Raw genomic sequence first — 21,403 nt, 5'->3', positions numbered from 1 at the left:
ACATATCGTAGTATTACTTTTTTTTTAAAAAAAAATTGTGTTCATGTTCAGATTTTTTTCATCCATTAACTTAACAAATCATGTTTTGAATTGAGCTACTTTTCATGAGGCACACACGAATTCGCAAAACACGTGTATTATTTGCTGAAAATTTCTGTGCTCATGCAAAATGTCGTACAACCAGGTCCAAATTGAAGGCGTCCATGCTCATGATTAATTCCTTTGGTTGTCAACTCAAAATGATGAATAAAAGAATCTGGAATAGAAAAGTTTGATCCATGAATTGCGTGTTTAACTATTTGGTTAGGCAGTCATTATTATGGAAGACTGTTTTCCATTTTTTGGGACCGAATTATGGAATGGTAATGTATTTGATTAGGTAGTTTGAACAGAAAATTATAAGTGTCGGAAGAAGATTTGCTTAAGCACTACTTAATTCATGTGATTAATTTAATCGAATTCTTTTTTTGACTCTGTATCACATGGAAGCAACGAACTTAGCAAGGTGAGATTATATCACGCTGTCCCCGCAAATATAGTAGTGGAGATAGATATTGAAAAACGTGGATAAGGCATCACATTCACATGTCTTTTCACATGCCAAACGTAATTTTTGCAACATAATCAAGGGCGGAACCAGATAGTGGTCTGTAGACCAGTGATGTTTTCTCAGGGAAAAAAAAAATAAAATTACACCTATATATAGTCCAATGTTTTGACCTTAATTATTTATGTTTTTACAGTTTAATGTCAATAAATTTAAACGGACTCAAACTGCAAATGTCATATTTAATTCTTATTATGCTAGTGGTTAAATTTTTTAATTTTTTAATTTTGAATAATATTGAGGTGGGCCCCATCATATGAAAGCCGCCTATGAATCTTAATAGCGAAAAAATGATAAATTCGTTGATCTAACGGATACAATCACGTCCACATTAAATCCCAAATGGGCATGTAATCAACTGGCTCATGATTTAATATGGAGCTAAGTTTTAGTCTCTTTTTCTCCATTTGGTTGAATGGGTTTATGTAGGTTACTCCAAAACCTACATAGGGCAGGGCCTTGATAATTTTCTAGATTGGGCTTTATTTGGGATCATTACATACACTTTTTATTGGGCCTCACGGTGGCAGGTAGGCCCATTTTTACGGGTTTTCTGGGCACAGCGCAGAGTCTCTGGCGCTTGGTTGGTTACTCGTTCAAAAAATCGGGTACCCGCATGTGACGACGACACGCAGCACAGAGACTCACAAATTACTTGGCTTTTTCTACAACCGTAGAACTTCCTCCGCCTTCTCCTCCTTGATAGTTCTTGATCCACAAACAGGTACTGAGCTGCGTCAATCTATGGGCTACGTTTTCTATTTCTTATTAAATCGTGTCCAATTATATATTTGATGAAATGATGTTTGTGTAATAAAACCCATGTCCATGATGGAATTGTAAATTGGAAATTTGAAAGAATAGGTTTTCTAAGAGATTTTATTTGGGTGAAATTGCAGTAATAGGGTTTCAATCTTATAAGTTTGTGAGATTTTGGTGATAATGAGTTCTGGTGGGTATGCCGTAGAAGTCACGGGCTTGTCTCCCAAAGCAACAGAGAAAGATGTCCATGACTTCTTCGCTTTCTCTGGTTCCATCGACCATGTCGAAATCGTCAGGTTTCATTTTAGTCAATTCTCTATATAATTATAGTGTGTTTGGTATTTTGTTATGATATGCTTATAATTTGTTTGTTCTGTTTTTTGGGTCAAATCTTTTTGTTCTTGTTGTGGGGAAAAACAGATCCGGTGAATGTGCATGTACTGCCTATGTGACCTTCAAAGATTCGTATTCTCAGGAGACTGCTTGCTTGCTCAGTGTGAGTATTTCTTGGACTCATTGCAACTTTCAATTCTTGCAATCCTATGTTTCATGATCAAATTCAGATGTAATGCACTCTGCATATCAGCATAATCAACATAGGTTCAGTCTTAACCTTAGGCTTCTAAGTTGTTTCCTGTCGCGTGTTCTCTTGTTAAACATTTGTGTAGAACTTGCGAAATACTTCGGAGGATAATTTATGCTCATATATAGCAAGAGAAAGATAACACCACCCATTCACCTTTTATTTTGTCCGATCGCCACCTTGTGCTCTTGTAGGAATAACTTCGGCAGAAGATAGAAAATTATACTAAAGAATTCAGTTATGGGACTTGGATGCTATCCAAATGTAACCTTAGGTTTTTAGGTACAGGCTGAATTCGCGGACCTTAACTAAATAGGCTATTGCTTTGATGAAAGATGTTCCAGCTTATCATAGTAGCCTGCCCTTGGTTATATCACGTTCTCACCACCTCCCTTGAACTCTAGTTATAACGTCGTATTGATCATTGTGTGGTTTGGTAATGTAGTTCTTATTGGCTTAACCCGTGTACTGCTCATAGTATCTTACTGATGACAAGATGGATAATTGTTCTTTGGTTTCTTAGGGTCTTCATCCTGTTTGATTTGTGAGCTATTCATGCTTTGTCCTTAATCTGTTGTTGTCTCAGGGTGCCACAATTATTGATCAAGCTGTTTGCATAACCCGCTGGGGGCACTATCAAGATGAATTTGATTTTTGGAACAGGCCCAGGCATGAAGAGGAAACTGATTCATCCGTATGCATACTTTATCTCTTTCAATTGTCCACAAAATTTGGTTGCTGAGTTGCACATTTGGGCACACACAAAACCATCGTTATGAAAAACATTTTGAGAGTAATCCATCCCCATGTCTTGGCAGCCTCCACAAGGAAGCCAGAACGTTCCTAGTGCTGGAGAAGTAGTGACTATGGCTCAGGAAGTAGTCAAGACCATGTTGTCCAAGGGATTTGTGCTGGGAAAGGATGCATTGGCCAAGGCGAAATCAATGGACGAGTCTCACCAAGTTTCGGCGAGTGCAGCAGCTAGGGTGACTGAACTGAGTCAGAGATTTGGCCTCACTGATAAGATTTGTGCAGGGGTTGGAGCTGTTAAATCCGTGGATGAGAGGTATCATGTATCAGAGATCACCAAATTGGCCATGTCGGAGACGGGAAGAAAAGCTGCAGAAGCTGCAACTGCAGTGGTGAATAGCAGCTACTTTTCTACGGGAGCTCTTTGGGTGTCAGATGCTCTAAGCCGAGCAGCTAAAGCTGCTGCTGATTTGGGCACTCAGAATGTTAGGCGGTGAGGTGTTTGATAGAGTCATAAACTCCTTTGTTTTTGTAAATATAACAGAAAATTGTAGCCAGTTCATAGTTTGATACCCATTTGTGCTGATAGATAATGGTTTTACTCAGAAGAAAAATAAAATGTAATGGGGGTAAATATGGTTGTTTGAATTTTTGTTCATTTTTTTTCTTTCTTATAGAGCTTCTGTTTAAATATTTCAATCCAAAAAAGAAAAAACCAAAAGAGCTTCTAGAAGATGACATTATTCTAATACTTAATGCTGAATTTGATTAAACATATATCGTTTTCTTGAATAATGAATTGGCTTACGTTAATGACATTTACTTGGCAACATACCAAACTCATGATGAGATTATTATATTGTTTGTCAAACTATTATACATTTGGAATTATGTCGGCGATCTTAATTTGGACTTAACTTCCAATTAAAGCAACCCAGATTCAAACGGTCCAGATTAAAACACATCCTTGACTTTCCACCAGCAGAATCCAACGGCCCAGATTCAAAGTCACCTTTCCGTTGGTGCTACGCATGGGCTTACTAGAAATATACACAACTACATGTTTAGGTCCGAATCACCCGGTGGCCCAAAACGTCACTTTTTCAAGGCCTTTTTAAGTTGGCGAGGGCCCACGATGTTGATCAACCGAACGCAGGCGCCGAAGTAGGAACCCTCATAGTGCTGCGATGCAACGTAAATCTACCGCTGAAATGCGATCAGAACCATCGCACACCCGCCCAAATTTTTTGACCGACCTGCAAATCTCACACGCTCTATCCTTCTCAGTTCCAATGCTGGGGTTCGATCTACATGCGATGACCTAGATCCGCACCGTTTTACAGATTGATGCGCAGGAGATTGAGCTTCTGAGTCGCAGCCATTACTGAGCCACTGAAACCGAGTCGCCATGGCGGGGAAGACGGACTCGGGTTCCATCCGGGTGCCTTACAGAAACCTGAGGCAGGCGGAGGTGGAAATGATGGGAACGGACGAGGCTCATCATCGGATCGACCTCAATTCCTCTTCGTCTTCGTCCCCTAGGGTTTTGAATGGCACCGGCGACCTCTCGCCGCCGCCGAGTCAACCCGGACACAAACACAATACTCTTACGACTCTCATTCTCAGCTGTACGGTCGCCGCCGGTGTACAGTTCGGTTGGGCTTTGCAGCTTTCGCTTTTAACTCCGTATGTACAGGTTCGATTTTGAATCTGGTTCATGCATAGAAATCATTTTTCTGCATTGTGTTGTAATTTACTTTTAAATTTTAGATTTTAAAGAATATCGACCCAAAACATTCATCCCATAGTAATTGCAGCTTCGGGAAAATTCTGTAGGATTGGTAGCGTTTTGGTTATAATCGGGGAATTCGAGCCGCACGGTATAACATTTATAGACGAATTTGCATTTTTTTGTTGTTGCTGTGAAGCCTGTGGATGAACATGAAATATATTCATAATCTACATTTGCACAGTGCAGGAGAAGAAAAATGTTCAATTTAATTCACTTTGTAACTCAACTTCATTCAAATTATAAGCTTCATTTTTTGCTAATTAACTTTTAAACATCTATGTAGAAAATGAAAATGAAGTGAATAATGTAGTGTATGCTGAATATGAATACATCTTTACTGTTAATGTGCGTAGTGTTGTTTGGTGTGATAGTTGTTGTTATAACCAGTATCAATAATAGTATCATTTATCTTTTCAGTGTGTATTGTTTCTTGCTATTTCATATAGCAATCATGAATTCTTGTGCTAATTTTGGTTTATTTAAAGCTTATGTAACTTCTTTGGGTTAACTATCCTCTGTTTTGACTTATTGTTGCAGACACTTGGAATAGGGCATGCATTTTCTTCATTTATTTGGCTTTGTGGCCCTATAACAGGCCTTGTGGTAAGTGATGGCAGCTAGTTTCCAACAATTTTAACAATTTTGATTTTAACGTATATGCCTTAACACTTATGAATCATGCTGGTCTCTTTTGGTTGGGACACAACCGTATCTCCTAATGGGGTGATTTAAAATTTACCTACTACTGGTGCATGCATTCATGAATTTATTGGCTATGGGAATATTTTATGAGGTTCAGGGTTGAAGCTAAATGGATTTATTTAAACATTTTCTTTCCTTATGTTGTATCACTTTTATTTTCTTAAGGTTCAACCTTGTGTTGGTATTTGGAGTGACAAATGCTCTTTAAAATTTGGAAGAAGGCGCCCCTTCATTCTTGCAGGATCTCTCATGATTTCAGTTTCTGTAAGTACCGAATTTTTTGTACTTTTACCTTATGGCTTTAAATTAATTTCATGCCTTTCATTATTTGCTAAACTAAGTCTTGTAATTTAGGTGGTGTTAATCGGGTTTTCTGCAGACGTTGGATACTTATTAGGAGATACAAAGGAGCATTGCAGGTTTGTGTCGCCTTCTGGTGATTCTTTGTTTTTTATATAACAAATATTCATTTACTGTTAGCCAACTCATTTGAAGAAATGCAGCACATTCAAAGGTACCCGGACAAGGGCAGCTTTTGTATTTATTATTGGGTTTTGGTTGCTGGATCTTGCCAACAATACAGTGCAGGTAAGCCTTCTAAGACATTAATGTGTGCATTTTCATCACAATGTAAAGGGAGCACACTGTTGTTTTCTACTGACAAATAAAATCGTACTGTTATTGTAATGGTCTTTATGTCTGAGCATCAAGTGGACCATGTAATTTTTGTAGGGACCAGCTCGTGCTCTTCTGGCTGACCTAGCAGGTGACTTTCTCTCCAATATATGTCTACATGTTTTTGAATTTGAGAATCTAAAGTATGTGATACTTTCTGTGGACACAATATTATGTTTCACGACTATATTCTAGGCCCTGAACAACGTAACACTGCAAATGCTGTGTTTTGCTCATGGATGGCCGTTGGTAACGTCCTAGGATTTTCTGCCGGTGCAAGTGGAAGTTGGCACAGGTGAAACTCCTCAAATATGTTTTTATCTTTCGTAATTGAATATTTACTTCAATATGATTTTAAAGTCCTCATATATACTTCTGAATACCCTTCCACTAAACCCTGTTTATAACATTTTGCTTTCTGAACCTAATCCAACTTTTAGTTTGCACTCGCTGAAATCTGCTTCTTTTACCAAAATTGTAGACTCACAATTAACTATTCAACTTCTACAGGTGGTTTGTTTGTCTGACTATTTGTTTCTTGACAGATGGTTTCCTTTCTTGTTGAGTAGAGCTTGCTGTGAAGCTTGTGGAAATCTTAAAGCAGCATTTCTTATTGCAGTGGTGAGTTATCACTATGCACAGAAGTGCACATATTTATGAAGCCATCTTCTACAGTTTGAATCATGCTAATTTCTCTCGGGTGCTGAATCATTGACAATTCTGACAGTTGTTTTAAGACATGTTTTTTTCTTGATGGTGCAGCTTAAAATCCTTGAATAGTTATATCTATGTTTGTGATTTCTTTCTTGATTCATTTTATCTTTTCCGTGACGTCTTTTGTTAGATGGTGTATTTCTTGTACGATGGTCTCAGATTATGGTATTGATATTGAATGTCTTGGATAAGTAATAAAAAATTTGGCTGGCTTTGTTGATATGATTTATATTGAAGTTTGGTGGATATGATATGCTTATACCAAAGTATATGGTTGATTAAAGAAACCATACATCAATTCATAAATTTGCTGAAATTTTCATTTAAACATCTTCTTGATCATGTAGAGTTGTTCTTTAGTTCATTTTACTTTCAAATGAGAATTCAAATATTGCAGTTTGGAGCTGTTGGAATTGTGTGGTATAAGCTACTTTATACAACTCTAGATAATATGTCTGATATGTGTGCAGCTCTTTCTCACTTTGTGTACGCTTGTTACCATATATTTTGCTGATGAGGTTCCACTCACTACGCATGAGCCCAACCGTTTATCGGATGCTGCTCCTTTATTGGAGGATCCCCAACAAAATGGCCTTGATCTTTCAAAATTAAAGCCTGATAAGCAAGTTATAGATAATGCAAATCAAAGCAGAACTGTGAATGACCATGAAAGGGATATACATCTAAAGGAGGCCATCTCAAAAGTTGAAGAAGATAAGAATGGTGGTTTTAATGACGGACCTGGAGCCGTTTTAGTCAATCTATTGACCAGTTTAAGGCATTTACCACCAGCAATGCATTCAGTGCTCATTGTTATGGCTCTTACCTGGGTATGTGTGAAGTTATTATGATTCCATTTCACTTTTTTCAAATTGCATTTCGCCAATTTCCTGTTTGTTCATATTTGATATCATTAGGATTTCTTACTGTTGGTTGCCATTGTGAGGTTCTATAAAGACTTATCTTCGTTGCAATCATAATCTTACATGCAGTTATCCTGGTTTCCATTCTTTCTTTTTGATACGGATTGGATGGGAAGGGAAGTATATCATGGGGATCCGAAAGGGAAATTGTCCGAAGTACATGCTTATGATCAGGGCGTCAGAGAAGGTGCATTCGGTTTATTATTGAATTCAGTAAGCACTCAAAATTGAGAACCAGTACTTGACTTCCAAAAGTTGTCTTACCTATTTTAAATTTTAGTAAGGATCTATGTCATTAATGAATGTGCTAATTATCTTGCCGCTAACCTTTTGATTTAAGCTTCTCTTTTTCTGGGGTGTAGGTTGTTCTTGGCATCAGTTCTTTCCTAATTGAGCCAATGTGCAAGCGGATGGGTTCAAGACTAGTGTGGGCATTGAGCAATTTTATTGTGTTTGCCTGCATGGCAGGCACTGCTATCATAAGTTGGATATCTGTTGGAGAATATTCTAAAGGGATTGAACACGTAATTGGGGGGAATGAAAATATCAGGATTGCTTCCCTGGTTGTTTTTGCTCTTCTTGGCTTCCCTCTTGCTGTGAGTGTTAGTGTTCTTTTAGTAAATGTCGGTTTTCTTTTATTGCTGCCCCAAAAGTATGCAGGCACTCATTTGGTTGTGTGTTACAGATTACCTACAGCGTTCCCTTTTCGGTTACAGCTGAGTTGACTGCGGACGCAGGTGGTGGCCAAGGTTTGTATGGTTTTTACTTTGGATCTAGCATCTCCTTTCTCTGTGTTACTGAACTTAGGTGATTAAGATTCTGAAGTGTTTTAACTGTTGTGCAGGACTGGCTATTGGAGTGCTTAATCTCGCAATTGTTGTTCCACAGGTAGTTAGGAGGCGTTATTCCTGTTTTATCCCTATTTAGTTTAGCACAATTATGTAATGCCGCAACTTATTCTCCGTTTGATTTTTTCTTTCTTTTGAGGTCACTTCGGTCAGTTCATAGCTTTTTTTCTTTTTCCTTTTCTTTTAATTTGATAATGAGTGCTGATTTCATGTGTATTCTGTTGGATTGTTCAGATGATTGTGTCTCTTGGTGCGGGGCCATGGGATGCTTTATTTGGGGGAGGAAATATACCTGCCTTTGTCTTAGCTTCCTTTGCTGCCCTCGCTGGTGGCGTTTTCGCAGTTCGCAGGCTACCAAACCTTTCGAGCAATTCTTTCAAGTCAACTGGTTTTCACTTTGGCTAATGACAAAAGCAGCTCACCTGTTTGGCAATTGACAAGAGGAGCACATCAGATGATGACAACCCCCGGCCCCGTATACGATTCATACCAACCATACAGGAGGATTTGCTCTGAGGGATGGCTCTGGCATTTTGCGTACGTTCACTTACCAACAGATTTACCCCTTCCATATTCAAATTCATTCATTTTTTTTCCCCACTTCTTGTGGGTATCTGTATTCTGTACCCTATGTAGAGTGTATATTGTCAGTTACATGGAAAAGGATATACATGCATATAATGCTAAAGTTTAATGGCCACTATAAAAAAAATTGTTCATCCCTGCATCGTTGTTGTTGTACAAGAACTAGTATCAACATATTTTAGCTTACTGGTTAAGGGGCTCTTAGTCATTTTCAAAGTCGTATATAATTTCATGTGCCTGGTTGTTTTTAAATTTTGGGGTATGTTATTTAAACCTAGTAACTCTCATGCACTTAAATTATTGTGTTAACGTAATTAATTGTTGATATATGGTCAACACGTTCCGGATTATACAATTGTTGATATATTGTCGCTCTCAGCCTCCCCCACCTTGCAGTGTACATTCTGCTGTTTTTGGACAATTTGGGACATTGCGGGAAGCTCTGTTTAAATACTTTTGTCATGACATTTTTATAAATTCCTTTTATAAACAAGGCCTAATGCTGGCTATGGGTTCCATTAGTACCCAATTAGCAGTAATTGTTCCAAAAGAGGTACCATTTGATTTATGATATATACAAGAATTAGAAGGAAATAAATCTGATTATATGATAATTATAATAAAAACTAGATGTTGGTAGGTCGGTATTAGTCAAATCACCCTCACTCTCACCCTTCCATTTCTGTTGAAGATCCTCACGCTAAGGAAAGAGGGGAAAGAAAGATCAATAGAATGCTAGAGTGCTAGAGTGCAGCCGCACCCGCAAATCGTTGTCCATGCAGTCTCTCATATCTCATATCATACGCTTGCGTCTCAAACCCACTCAGCACAGCAATATGTTTCTCCTTATTATATGTGGTTTTCAATTTAGTAGCGGTAGTAATTAATTAATGTTTAAATAGTAACTAAACCTAGCTAGGCTTTTTTGTGCATGCATGCATAATGCATTCATGCACTGCAATGGCAAATTGAATAAAGATAAATCGCTGTGCGCCATGCCCAAAATCGGGTGGCCTGTCTAAATCATGCTCTTACATCTTTTATACTTTAGCTAGCTAAGTACAGTTCAATTCATTTCTTTTATTTATTTATTTATATAAAAGAAATAGGTGGGATTTATTTGTTTCTTTGTTTCTCTTTTTCCGCACTATCTTTGCCCCCCTCCAATTTAACTCTCAAGTCAGCATCATTAGACTATATCAGTTCAGTGTATCACTTACCAATTCCAGATCATGGGTCCTGCAGAAACGGACGGCTCCGATGAATCACGTGAGGCCCCACCTCACCTCACTCGCTATATCAGAAAGCTAAAGCCTAAACATGTCCACTCCACGACCTACCATCGAGCTGGGATGTAAATAAATATAAATATCGATGTTGTTTTTTTTTATATAGAAACATAACCGAAGCATGAGTGGTTGAGGAATCACTATCAACGCATATCTCCTTGCCCAAAAGCAAATCCCTGAAAAACAATAACAAATTCAACAAAATTATAAAAAATAGAAAGAAAAAACCTCTCAATTTTAAACAGTGAAGAAAGATTTTCATAATTGGAGTGAGTGACGTGAAGCAATGCAAGGAAGGGCACATGAACACACCAGAAGCCATGAGCGCATGTGGAGAGGAGAAGATTCAGCTCATTTTTTTATTCAACACTCACCAAGGTTGTTATCTTTTCTTTTCTCTGAATTTAAAAATGTATAAAAAAAGGAAAAACAAAAATGGGCAACAGGTAGATATAGCTAATGAGCCTAAGGAGTGAGAAAGGAACATGGATCCACCCCATTCCATTGGATTTTGGGGCACACGGCACACTCTGCACAACTAAATGCTAATAGAAGGCATGTGATTCAGCTTAAACCCTCTTGTCTTGGCCAAATATTAAAGCTGTGTATATGGTATTAGTGGGACCTCCCCATGTCCTTTCATCACCAATATTCTACAGTACCAGACGCTCCCAATCTATATCATATATAATATATGATATATGTGATTTTCAACCGCCGTTGATGCATTATAAATTCCACATGCACCAACGCTCATGGGTAAACGACTATATTCGTATATAATATATATGAGTGATTTTCAATCCCTTGTTGATGTGATTATAACTTTCATGTGCGCAACAGTTGCGCATGTGTAGACTATTCTTAGTAAAATCCTATATCAGAATTCAAACATCATGCTGATCCCTAACAGAAAAAAGGCTGCTGGTGATTTCTTCACCCAAAGCTCCACTTGACAACTTAACACACCTCTCCACCATTCTATGAAATTAAATAAACAGCCGCCTCAGATATACCTTACCTCCATATCTCCATCTCCCCATCTCCCCATCTCCCCATCTCCATGCATGTAATCTACTGTTTTATTAATAGCTAGCGAGCAGGCAAGCAAGCAAGCAAACTAGTTGAGAAGTGTATTGTTTTTTCTTAGTTGCTGATGAAGATTACCAATGAAAAGTTGGGGTTGTATAATTGCACCCATGAATAGGTTGCAAAAATCATATCATGTATGCTAACAAGAAGCCAAGAAGCGATATTTAATCACTTGAATGACGTCTGATCGGACAATTGTGAAGCAATTTGTGTGCGTGTTGAATATTTATGGCCAACGTAACAAGTTTTGGATTAACGGGACCGTATGGTTGGGATACTTTAGTCTTTTCATGGGGTCCCCTGTTTCTTTTTTATTACATTTTTATGCTAGAGCCAGAGAGCTTCATAGTTTCTTGTGTTAACTGGGAAAAAGAATGAGGCTGATCAATAATAGAAATGAACTAATGGTCAAACACATGTACCAAAGCTAGCTAAAACTAGGTAAACCATTCATTCCTGTAGAGGTAGCCCCTACTCTGCTCTCTGCCCTTTTTCTCTTTTTTGCCTTTTCATTTGAGATAATGCATAAAAGAGCAAATGTTGCTGCATTTTTTCCCATATTAACTTTGTCACAGAGGTCCTTTCACCAAATGACGTGATTTGATAATACCTCCTTTAGGCTTTTAGGCTTCAAGTTGACAAATTATACAATGCCGCAGCCCCCACACCAAAAATGTCCAGCAAGGTCATGATTTATTTTCTTGTTCATTTCAAGTTTTATCCAATGAGAAAAAAAAAGACAAGGGTTGGATGATTTTGGATCTGGTGTTCTGCAAAATCATAAATACCTATCTGTTACAGTAATTATAATATATTGATTGAATTGAAGTGGTGTGTATATACACACTGTGGAGGGATGATGACATGTGCCATTTGGGAATTGAGGTTGGTGTGACAGAAGAACAGAGGAGAGAGGAGCAGTGGGATATATAGATAGAGATGGAGAGATGGACACAAACATATATGCATATGCATGGGTGGGTGTACAGGGACAAAAAAGGACCAGCTCTAGTAGGGTTAATGACAACAGCCTTTGCTTGGGCTTTTCAAACCCATTAGTTTTCTCTCTCTTTCTCTTTCTCTTTCTCCTTCTCCTTCACATAATCTTGCATTGCAAGTTGCAATGCTGCAATGCCACTGTAAGAGGCATGAGGCATGAGGAGGAGGGTTGGGCACTTGGGCAGAGAAGTAAGTAACTGATGGAAAGAAAAAAAGAAAGGATAAATGGATGATGGGAAAGAGCTTCGTCCTAATCCACGATGCCTGTTGGTGGGTTAGGTAGCAAACCCTGCCCCCCCTCATTGGACCCATCCCCTAGATTCCTGCCCCCTCTCTCTCTTTCTGGACTTAAAGATACAGCCAGCCAACTCATTTCTTATTTTTCTCTTGCAAGTAACCTCTTTTTTCTTCACATGAATTAATCAGTCACTCATATATTCTTTGTTCATTTTTCTAATACAATACAACCCAGAAGTCTTTCACTTTTTTATAGGACACTCCCAGTGTTCCCAACCAAACCCATCTGAATGCTCTGATGATTTTGTGATATTTTTACAATGATTTCATAATTAAGGGCCATTTCTTTTGTGTCCAAAAAGAGGGACATTTCTTTTTTGATCTCCAAGTCACCCACTTCACATTGAAAGAAGCATAAACATGAACCACCTGTGCTTTTTTACTTTACTTCACAATGGAATCAATCAAGCTAGTTGAAAAAGCACCCCTTTGCATTTCTAAAATTAATCTTTAAAGACAACTGTCTTCTTTAAGAAAATAATCGCTATCTTTTGTCACATCCCTCATTTAAATTCTTCTATTCAAATTGACCTAAGTAAAAGTGTGACGTATTGTACACTCACTTACAAGAGAAAGACCAAAAAGTCTTTACTATTGCTTTTTATAAAGTAAAAATAAAAAAATAAAAAAAATCCTAGCTATGAGAATGCTCATATAAAAAGAGAGAAATCCCATCCTACAAAGAGAAGTATATCAGAATCATACACTCTCTCCCCTCCCACAGCGCTCAAAAGATACTGTGTGTATGTGTGTGTATATATATATATATATATATAGAGAGAGAGAGAGAGAGAGAGAGAGATACATAAATTCCTACAAGCTGCTGATAAGGTATATAAGCCATCCATTGCAACAATCTGTGCATCCCCTTCCATTTGAAGAAATTCATATTCCCTTTTCATCTTCAGCAAAAGACTTCCTCTGTCATAAATTAAGTCTTCTTTTGCTTCACCAACAGATAGATTCTGTGCCACTTTGAGCCATCTGCTATCTTCTTGTCACTCTTTTAATATGAAAGCCAGAGCATCATCACAACAGTTCTTAAGATTGGTGGCAGGAGCTTAACTAAGTCATGACGGGCAATGGGATGGCCTTCTTCTCAGCAAATTTCATGCTTCAAACCCCTCACGATCATGACGATCATCAACCTCCCACTTCTCTCAATCCAATGTTGCCTTCCTGCACACCTCAAGATTTTCATGGTACTCTCTCTCTCTCTCTCTCTCTCTCTCTCTCTCTCTCTCTCTCTCTGGGGCAGAAAAACAAATCTTTATCCTTAATGGTTTTTATCAATTTGTGGTGTTTTATGCAGGTGTGGCATCATTCCTAGGAAAGCGATCAGTGTCATTTTCAGGGATTGAATTGGGTGAAGAAGCTCATGGGGAAGATGATTTATCAGATGACGGGTCACAGGCAGGAGAGAAGAAGAGGAGGCTTAACATGGAACAAGTGAAAACACTTGAGAAGAACTTTGAGTTGGGGAACAAGCTTGAGCCTGAGAGAAAAATGCAGTTGGCCAGGGCTCTTGGCTTGCAGCCAAGACAGATTGCTATATGGTTTCAGAACAGGAGGGCAAGGTGGAAGACAAAGCAATTGGAGAAAGACTATGATGTCCTTAAGAGACAGTTTGAAGCAATCAAAGCAGATAATGATGCCCTCCAAGCTCAGAACCAAAAACTTCAGGCAGAGGTTAGTTCAATTAAATAATGATTTATTTTAAAAGTACTTATTTAACCAAATTCTGCATATATTTTTTTTTAATCTTAAGAGTTTGTAGAAATGCTTCATAGTTTGCATGGTATGGTGCCTGATTCTATGGAATATAATTCGGAAATTAATCATGATCTCCTTTTCATTACAAAGGTTTTTGCTTTTTTGACTTTTAATTCTTGTATCATGATTTCCAGAACCTTTATATCTGTTGATTGGGGTCCCCTGAACCAATAATCTCTGATTACAAAAAAAGTTGCTTTTCCAACAAAGATGCAACTTTTTTGATGCCCTGATTAATTGATCATAATTTGGGTAAAAGGGTAATCATGACTCTCTTAAAGTACAGATCTTTTTTACACATCTGAGCTAGCTCTCTCATTCATATCTATATCTGTCTGTCAAATATTCATGTAATAAACACAATTTAACTACCTATGGCGATGTATGCTTCAGCTTGACTGGTCAATTTGATGGCTGCAGATATTGGCATTGAAAAGTAGAGAACCAGCGGAATCTATCAACCTCAACAAAGAGACAGAGGGCTCTTGCAGCAACAGAAGTGAAAACAACTCAGATATCAAGTTGGACATTTCAAGAACGCCAGCTATCGACAGCCCTCAATCTACTCATCCAAATCCAACCAGCAGAACCCTCTTTTCATCCTCTCTAATAAGGCCGCCTTCTGGAGTGGCACAGCTCTTTCAAAACACATCAAGGCCTGAAGTAATCCAATGCCAGAAGATTGATCAGATGGTCAAAGAAGAAAGCTTGACCAACATGTTCTGTGGCATTGATGATCAGTCTGCAGGGTTTTGGCCATGGTTAGAAACACATCAATTCAATTGAGCCGAACCCACCAAAGTGTTAAATTGAGCCAAACTAAGATTACCATGTTTCTATATTGAGTTTTTAATTAAAATATTCCATGTTTTGGTACTTAGATTAAATATCAAGTTCAATTTTCAAGTGGGAGCTGGAAATCTTTATGGAGGAATTAATAAAGGGGTATGTTATATGTGTCTTTGAACTAGATACCATGTTTTCTAGAGGTGATGGGGAGAAATGTTTGCCTTACCAGATTGGTTAAACTTAATGGGATAAAAAAATCCAAGAGAAATTGAATTACATTTGGTAGCTAGTGACTGAATGTTACAGCTCCTAGCATTAGCATGGGCCATGAAATAAAAAAGGGATTCTCTCCTTCAGTTGTCTGTTTTTTTTCTTACTTTGGCATCATGCCTTTGTACCGTCTCAAAGAAAAATGCTTGCAAGTGCCTTGAAGAAAAGTTCTTGTGATGATTTTTTTATCTTTTACTTTTTAATTTTGTTGTTGCTGATTTCATCAAATGCAGTACCAAATGGTGAACAAAATCTACTTGAAATTTAAAAAAAGAATATAAAATTGAAGGGGAGAGAGACAGAGAGAGTATCCAACACACATTCCAAGAGGAAATGAAGACAAGGAGATAGAAGAGTGGAGAAAACAGTCTGGAAAAAAGGTCCTTCTCGTGAACGGGACGTTGGCAAGTTTTCATTTCATGTAATGACAAAGGAGGGAAATGGACAAAACTCCAAGTATACGCCTTCTCTGCACCACTACCTCTTCTCTCTCTCTCTCTCTATTTGTATGGAGAGGAGGTCATGTGAACTCACTGTCACCCACTTCCTAACATCCCCACACAGTTCCTTTTCAACTTGCTTTAAAAATATGCATCTCCCTTCCCACACTTTCTATCTCCCCTTTCTCAATGATGTAATGCTTTACTTCCAACACGTCATTTCTGGAACAGTTATTTTCAAGTGACAGCAACAAACCATTTATCCTCATCCTTATTTGCCACTGTTTTCCAAGATATATTTTGAGCTCAATCAAAACCAAACGCTAGCTTCACACATATATAATCCTCCTGCATGCAAAGCCTAATAATGCTGCATTTGTTTTGTATATAGGTTAAGTTGCAGGCATGCATGCATTTGAAGAAGAAATCCCATATTTCCTAAATTCCTAATCTAATCATGGGGGAACCAGGGCTTATAGATTTTACAGTTGCTGCTAGCTAGCAACTGTCATAACAGATAAATAGATTCTAATTATTAGGCAATAATAAGCTTAATTAACTGAAAACCAGCCAGTAACTTAGTAACTATATACATTATAAGAACAAACAATTGACAGAATCTGCATAACCTTCTCTCCATATATATCTAGCATATATGAAATTAAGTTGACACTGGAGTAAGAAAGCTAGCTAAGCACGCAAAAAATATTAATGCGCCGTCATGCTGCATGTTGTTGTTTTTATTTTTCTTAATTCATGGGATCATGTGGTGGAAGCAGCCGCAGCAGCAGCATGGCTGGAAACTTCGGCATTTTGCTGACACTTTGAGAGGTGCCAACTTTTACAACTCATATAATATTGTGTAGTGGCATGATTAACAATTTCCAGTTAATAACAACTCGTTAAGTGGCCACGTGCCTTTGTGGCCTCACATTCACACCTTAATTAATATCAATTAAGCAAATAAGTATATTGGATTATGATAACAACAGAATAAGAGAAACCCAAAAGGACGTTTGCCATTTTTGAGACCATAGCTTGAGGATTGCATGTGCAGAGAGCTATAGGTATAGCACATACAATTATTGCATTTTTATAATGTTTGAAATGCTTTAGGCTTGTACGTGTTTTACCATGGATTTCAAGCTCTTTGTCAACGGGTAACATAATATTTTTTTCAGTGACTTTTTTGGGTGATGACTTAAATTAAATATATGGATCAATAATTTTTATCTGGGTTCGAAGTTGATCCTCACCACTTGGAACAAACAAAAAGAAAAAACAAATGATGAGAGAGAGAGAGAGAGAGAGAGAGAGACTAATCCCTCACGTTGGAAAATAAATTGATGGTTTCATAACTTTTTTTTGTTTTTTTTTTTGCATTTGGATGAGCCTAGCACTGAATTGGTCCAAGTAGATTTGATTTTGGGTTGAGCCCAAATGAGCCTACATAGATAATGGCCCATTTTGTTCTTTGTTATGTTTTATTTTTTCTTGGAACCAAATAAAAAAACTCCATCTGTCAACTCTATCCAATAGAAACTCAAAGAAATCTGAAACACACAATTTTCAGCTAACCACCACCCAATCCAATATTTGACACTCCTTTCCTGTTTCTCTATCTTCTCTTTCTCAAACTTCAAGCAAGCCCAAATGGCCTCCACTCCAATTCTCTCTCCCACTCCCACAACCACCTCTTTAGTCCACCACCACCACCACCACCACCAATCTTTGCACCTCTCCTCCAAACTACCCTTTCCCACCAGACCCACTAGTTGCAATAACAAGAGACCACTCACCAGACTCCACGTGTCCACCCCAACCAACAAACCGAACACCACCACCACCACCACAACCTCCAAGAAACCCACGACGGAGACCATCTTCTTCGACGGCGGAGCCCACTACGGCGACCTGTTGGCCAACCTTATTCTGGGCTTCACTCTTCTCTGGCTGCCGTTAACTCTGGCCGCCGTTTTCAGGGCCTTTTTTTTGAGGTACAGGTTCACCAACCTGCGGGTGACGGTAATCTCGGGACTGACAGGTCAGGATAGGAGCGATTTCTCGTACAAAGTGATCAAAGATGTTCAGGTGGTGCCGCGTTTTATCGGTGAGTGGGGTGATATTATCATCACTCTGAGAGATGGTACGAAAGTGGACCTGAGGAGTGTGCCTAAGTTCAGAGAGATTGCCAAGTATTGCCTCTCGTTGGCTGATAAGCCTGCCGTTTTGAAGGAAAAAGGATCTAAAGGCTTTTAATTTCATGCAACAAAACAATCAATGTTTTATTATTTTTCTCTTTGTATAAGAAATTAAGAATTCAGTTGAAGGATGCAAAATCATTTTTTGTACATAATTCATTCATTCTTGCACTTTTTTTTTGGGGTCAACGAGTTGGCCTGAGATTGGGCTCTGTTATACCACTAACAATTAATACATGCATAATATTGTAAATAAATTTATTAATAACACTATGTGACTGTTGAAGTTTGTGAAAGAGATTGGGATGCATATTATATTTTATTAGTAACAATCAATCTAAATCAATCAATCAATCTAAATTTTATTAGTAAAAAAATATTATATTTTCAAAAACAGAAAGTAAAAAAGCCTCAGCGATGCTTGGAGATTAGCCTGCCCATAAAACTTTTGGGCCTTTTAAATCGCGGCCAGGCCTGCCATGTAAGTGGCTTCTCAATCTTTTAATTTGTTTTTGTGTTGTTTTTTAAAGGATTTGATCAATCTCATGGGGATTTATATTTTGTATTTTGTTTATGGAGACTTATATTTTTTTTTTGAGGACTTTTTCTATTGAAAGGGACGATAATATATTAAACTCACACACATAACATAGATATTAGGACTTGAACCCAAAATTTTGCCTGAAAGAGTAAATACTCCAAACCACTACACTAGTGGGTCCTTTGCTATGGAGACTTGTATTTTGTGTTTTGTTTTATGTTTTAAATTTATGATGAATGATTATAACATGATGGATGCAATATTAGTTTTTTCTATTTATATATATATTATTTTAATCGTTGTATCGGTGCCGTACTTGTATTGTAGTTTTTGAATTTTTGCTATATCGACGAATCGTATTGTATTGTATTAGCGTATCCGTACAACATAATATGAAGCAAAAGATAATAAATCAAGTAAATTATGCAATGGCCATTGTCGGCAAAATCAAACTAGTTGATGGGGGTGACCACCATTGCCATTAGGTCCAGGTCCTATCACTTCAATATTTCTTTGTTTTTATCTTATCTTTTGAAAAATAAAGCTTCTTTAATTCTGTCACTCTCTGAGACTCAAGAGTCTCTCAGCTAAATCAACTTTGGCTCTTTGGTGTCCATGCATGTCTTTACCCACGGGCTATCAAATTTTGTAGGTAGGATTGTTTGTAGGGTCAACCAACCATATACATTACTAATCTTTATTATCGGAGGACACTAATAATCTATTCAGAATAATAAAGGTTTTGTGCACAAACAATGTCCCACTTGGGGATCTTAAGCTTTATAACTTTTGTTATTTAAAACATGATTAAGCACTGATTTTCACTTATAAAAAATAAGTGAAGTTGATTTGCAAGGAATTTGTAGCTCAAGTGGGTAAGAACATTTCTCCTTACATCCTAGGTCCTATGTTCAACTACCCCGATATCCTCTTGTATAATTTTAATTTTTAGAAAGTTGATTGTGAGTTGGATAATAGATGATTACAGCAGACCAAATCTTTGGCAGGACAAATATGATGGCCTACGCATGGGCTGGTAAGTGGAGCCCAAGTCACCTATTCATATAAACAGGGCCTGGACATCAATATCCCTAAGCCCACGTGCATTTCCTAGCCTCTTGTTGTGGGCCACTTTGTTTTTGTTTTTTTATTTTTTATTGTTTGTAAGTTGAGAGTTAGGTAAGGTGCAAGATTATAATGGCATGTGACACGACACCTAGGGTTGGGTTGAGCATGAGCTCCTTTTCATTTCAAATTGCATATGTTTGGTTTGCAGAGGTAGGTAATTGGTTCAAGAAGAAAAGGGACATCAACAACATTGAGCTAACAACTTGGTTGGGTTGGGTTGTGTTGTGTTGTGTTGTGTGACACGTCACTTATTAGTGCTGCATGGGGGACCCATGTGGACTTTGCAAGAAAATCATTCAATTGACAGATGTGTATGAACTTCAGTTATAAAAAAAAACACACAAAGCCTCAATCAAATAAAACAAGTTGGCTACTCAATTATATATAGAGAGTATATGGAGAGCTAAAATAAGCTATGGATTTTGACACTTCACATTCACAGGCTCTGACAAAACTCATAAAAAGTTTGACTGTAAAAGTGAGGAATCAATCATCGAACAAAACCTAATAATAATCGTCGTATCCTACCAGATTGTCCTACAATGCGTTCTTTGTTTGTGAGCTTTGCCTGCCAGCCAGCACCACTACCTTTAGCTCAATGGACTTTGTACACACCTTCTCCGAAGTTTCTGAATAACTTCTGTGTTTAGTTGCTAATATCTCATTAGCTATATACTCCTCCGTAGCTTTACACTTAAGTTCAAATCTCCACTTTCGTAAATTATATTAATTTAGAATAATTCAAACTATCTCTTGTATTAGTAAAAACACATATAGCAGACTAAAACAAAATCGACCCTCCTTATCTTTGAAGAAAAATAATCGGCACACTTAGTAGGTTTTGCTAGGACAATCGAATTGGTCCCTACGCTCTGTAAAAAGTTAGGGCACGGAGTATGATTTTTGAGATTTGGGAGATTGATTTGGTAGGAGGAGGACTGGACGGACTGACTGACACAATTTGCAATTGTTCCATTCAGTCCCATACTTTGGTTATTTATTTATATCAAATATTTGATGTCATAACCCTACACATGCTCGGGCAGAGAAAAAGAAAAGGAGAAAAATGAACCAACAAAAAACAGCATCGAGTCACAAAAGGAACTGATCATGAAGCTGCTGGGGTTGTTGCTTCATTGGAAAAACTTTTGACCATACATTGTATGTATATATCTCACTCATTTTCTCTTCTTTTTCTGCCATTTTTCTTAATTTGGTTTCCTCAGAAAAGGCAAAGACAGGTTGTAGTGTGAGTTTGGGGGGAAGAAGGATCAGAAAAAATTGAAGGTGATGTCAAGTCACGAGGCAGAAGGAGGCCCCCTCCCCAGTTAGGTGAGCAGAGCTCCTCCCATCTGTGAACCCATCTTTATTGAAAGAAGCTAAAGAGAAAGCCCCCATTCTTAATTATGAGCCATCACATAGAGACTCTGCTAAGCACCCTCAGGTCCCCTTTGGCCCTTTGCAGGTTTTGTTATACTAATATGATCACACTTGACACCATCCCCTCTGGCTCTGGCCCTGGCCCTTCCCAAATTTCAATCAGCGTTACAACTTATAGAACCTAATTAAAGAACCATTTTTAATATCAGTAACTTGTTTCTGAATGTAACAGCAGTTTGATGAAGACCAACTTCCTAAGCTCA

At 37.9% G+C, this 21,403-nt stretch overlaps 4 protein-coding genes across 4 annotated transcripts; all 4 read left to right on the top strand.

Moving 5' to 3' along the window:
- The first annotated feature begins 1,190 nt into the window (after positions 1-1,190).
- LOC117616686 (binding partner of ACD11 1) lies at positions 1,191-3,376 on the top strand. The gene is made up of 5 exons (XM_034346076.1): positions 1,191-1,331; positions 1,507-1,665; positions 1,790-1,865; positions 2,539-2,646; positions 2,771-3,376. The coding sequence occupies exons 2-5, from the start codon at positions 1,550-1,552 to the stop codon at positions 3,197-3,199; spliced, it is 729 nt and encodes a 242-aa protein (XP_034201967.1). The 5' UTR covers positions 1,191-1,331; positions 1,507-1,549; the 3' UTR covers positions 3,200-3,376.
- Positions 3,377-3,860: 484 nt separating this feature from the next.
- On the top strand, positions 3,861-9,193 carry LOC117635622 (sucrose transport protein SUC3). The gene is made up of 14 exons (XM_034369961.1): positions 3,861-4,398; positions 5,032-5,097; positions 5,362-5,460; positions 5,551-5,615; positions 5,700-5,784; positions 5,929-5,962; positions 6,067-6,166; positions 6,417-6,492; positions 7,056-7,415; positions 7,578-7,721; positions 7,871-8,104; positions 8,194-8,257; positions 8,353-8,396; positions 8,591-9,193. Exons 1-14 carry the CDS (start codon positions 4,111-4,113, stop codon positions 8,759-8,761), a joined length of 1,830 nt encoding a protein of 609 aa, XP_034225852.1. The 5' UTR covers positions 3,861-4,110; the 3' UTR covers positions 8,762-9,193.
- A 4,128-nt stretch (positions 9,194-13,321) lies between these two features.
- Positions 13,322-15,361, top strand: LOC117621037 (homeobox-leucine zipper protein ATHB-13-like). The gene is made up of 3 exons (XM_034351298.1): positions 13,322-13,820; positions 13,931-14,307; positions 14,812-15,361. The coding sequence occupies exons 1-3, from the start codon at positions 13,691-13,693 to the stop codon at positions 15,175-15,177; spliced, it is 873 nt and encodes a 290-aa protein (XP_034207189.1). The 5' UTR covers positions 13,322-13,690; the 3' UTR covers positions 15,178-15,361.
- A 2,113-nt stretch (positions 15,362-17,474) lies between these two features.
- LOC117621046 lies at positions 17,475-18,272 on the top strand. Its single transcript, XM_034351307.1, has one exon. The coding sequence runs from the start codon at positions 17,544-17,546 to the stop codon at positions 18,147-18,149; it is 606 nt and encodes a 201-aa protein (XP_034207198.1). The 5' UTR covers positions 17,475-17,543; the 3' UTR covers positions 18,150-18,272.
- Positions 18,273-21,403: the final 3,131 nt, after the last annotated feature.

Source organism: Prunus dulcis, chromosome 1 (genome assembly GCF_902201215.1).
Source record: "Prunus dulcis chromosome 1, ALMONDv2, whole genome shotgun sequence".
Taxonomy (NCBI): Eukaryota; Viridiplantae; Streptophyta; class Magnoliopsida; order Rosales; family Rosaceae; genus Prunus; species Prunus dulcis.
Note: the sequence above shows the minus strand (reverse complement) of the source record. Positions and strands in the feature narration are given on the sequence as shown.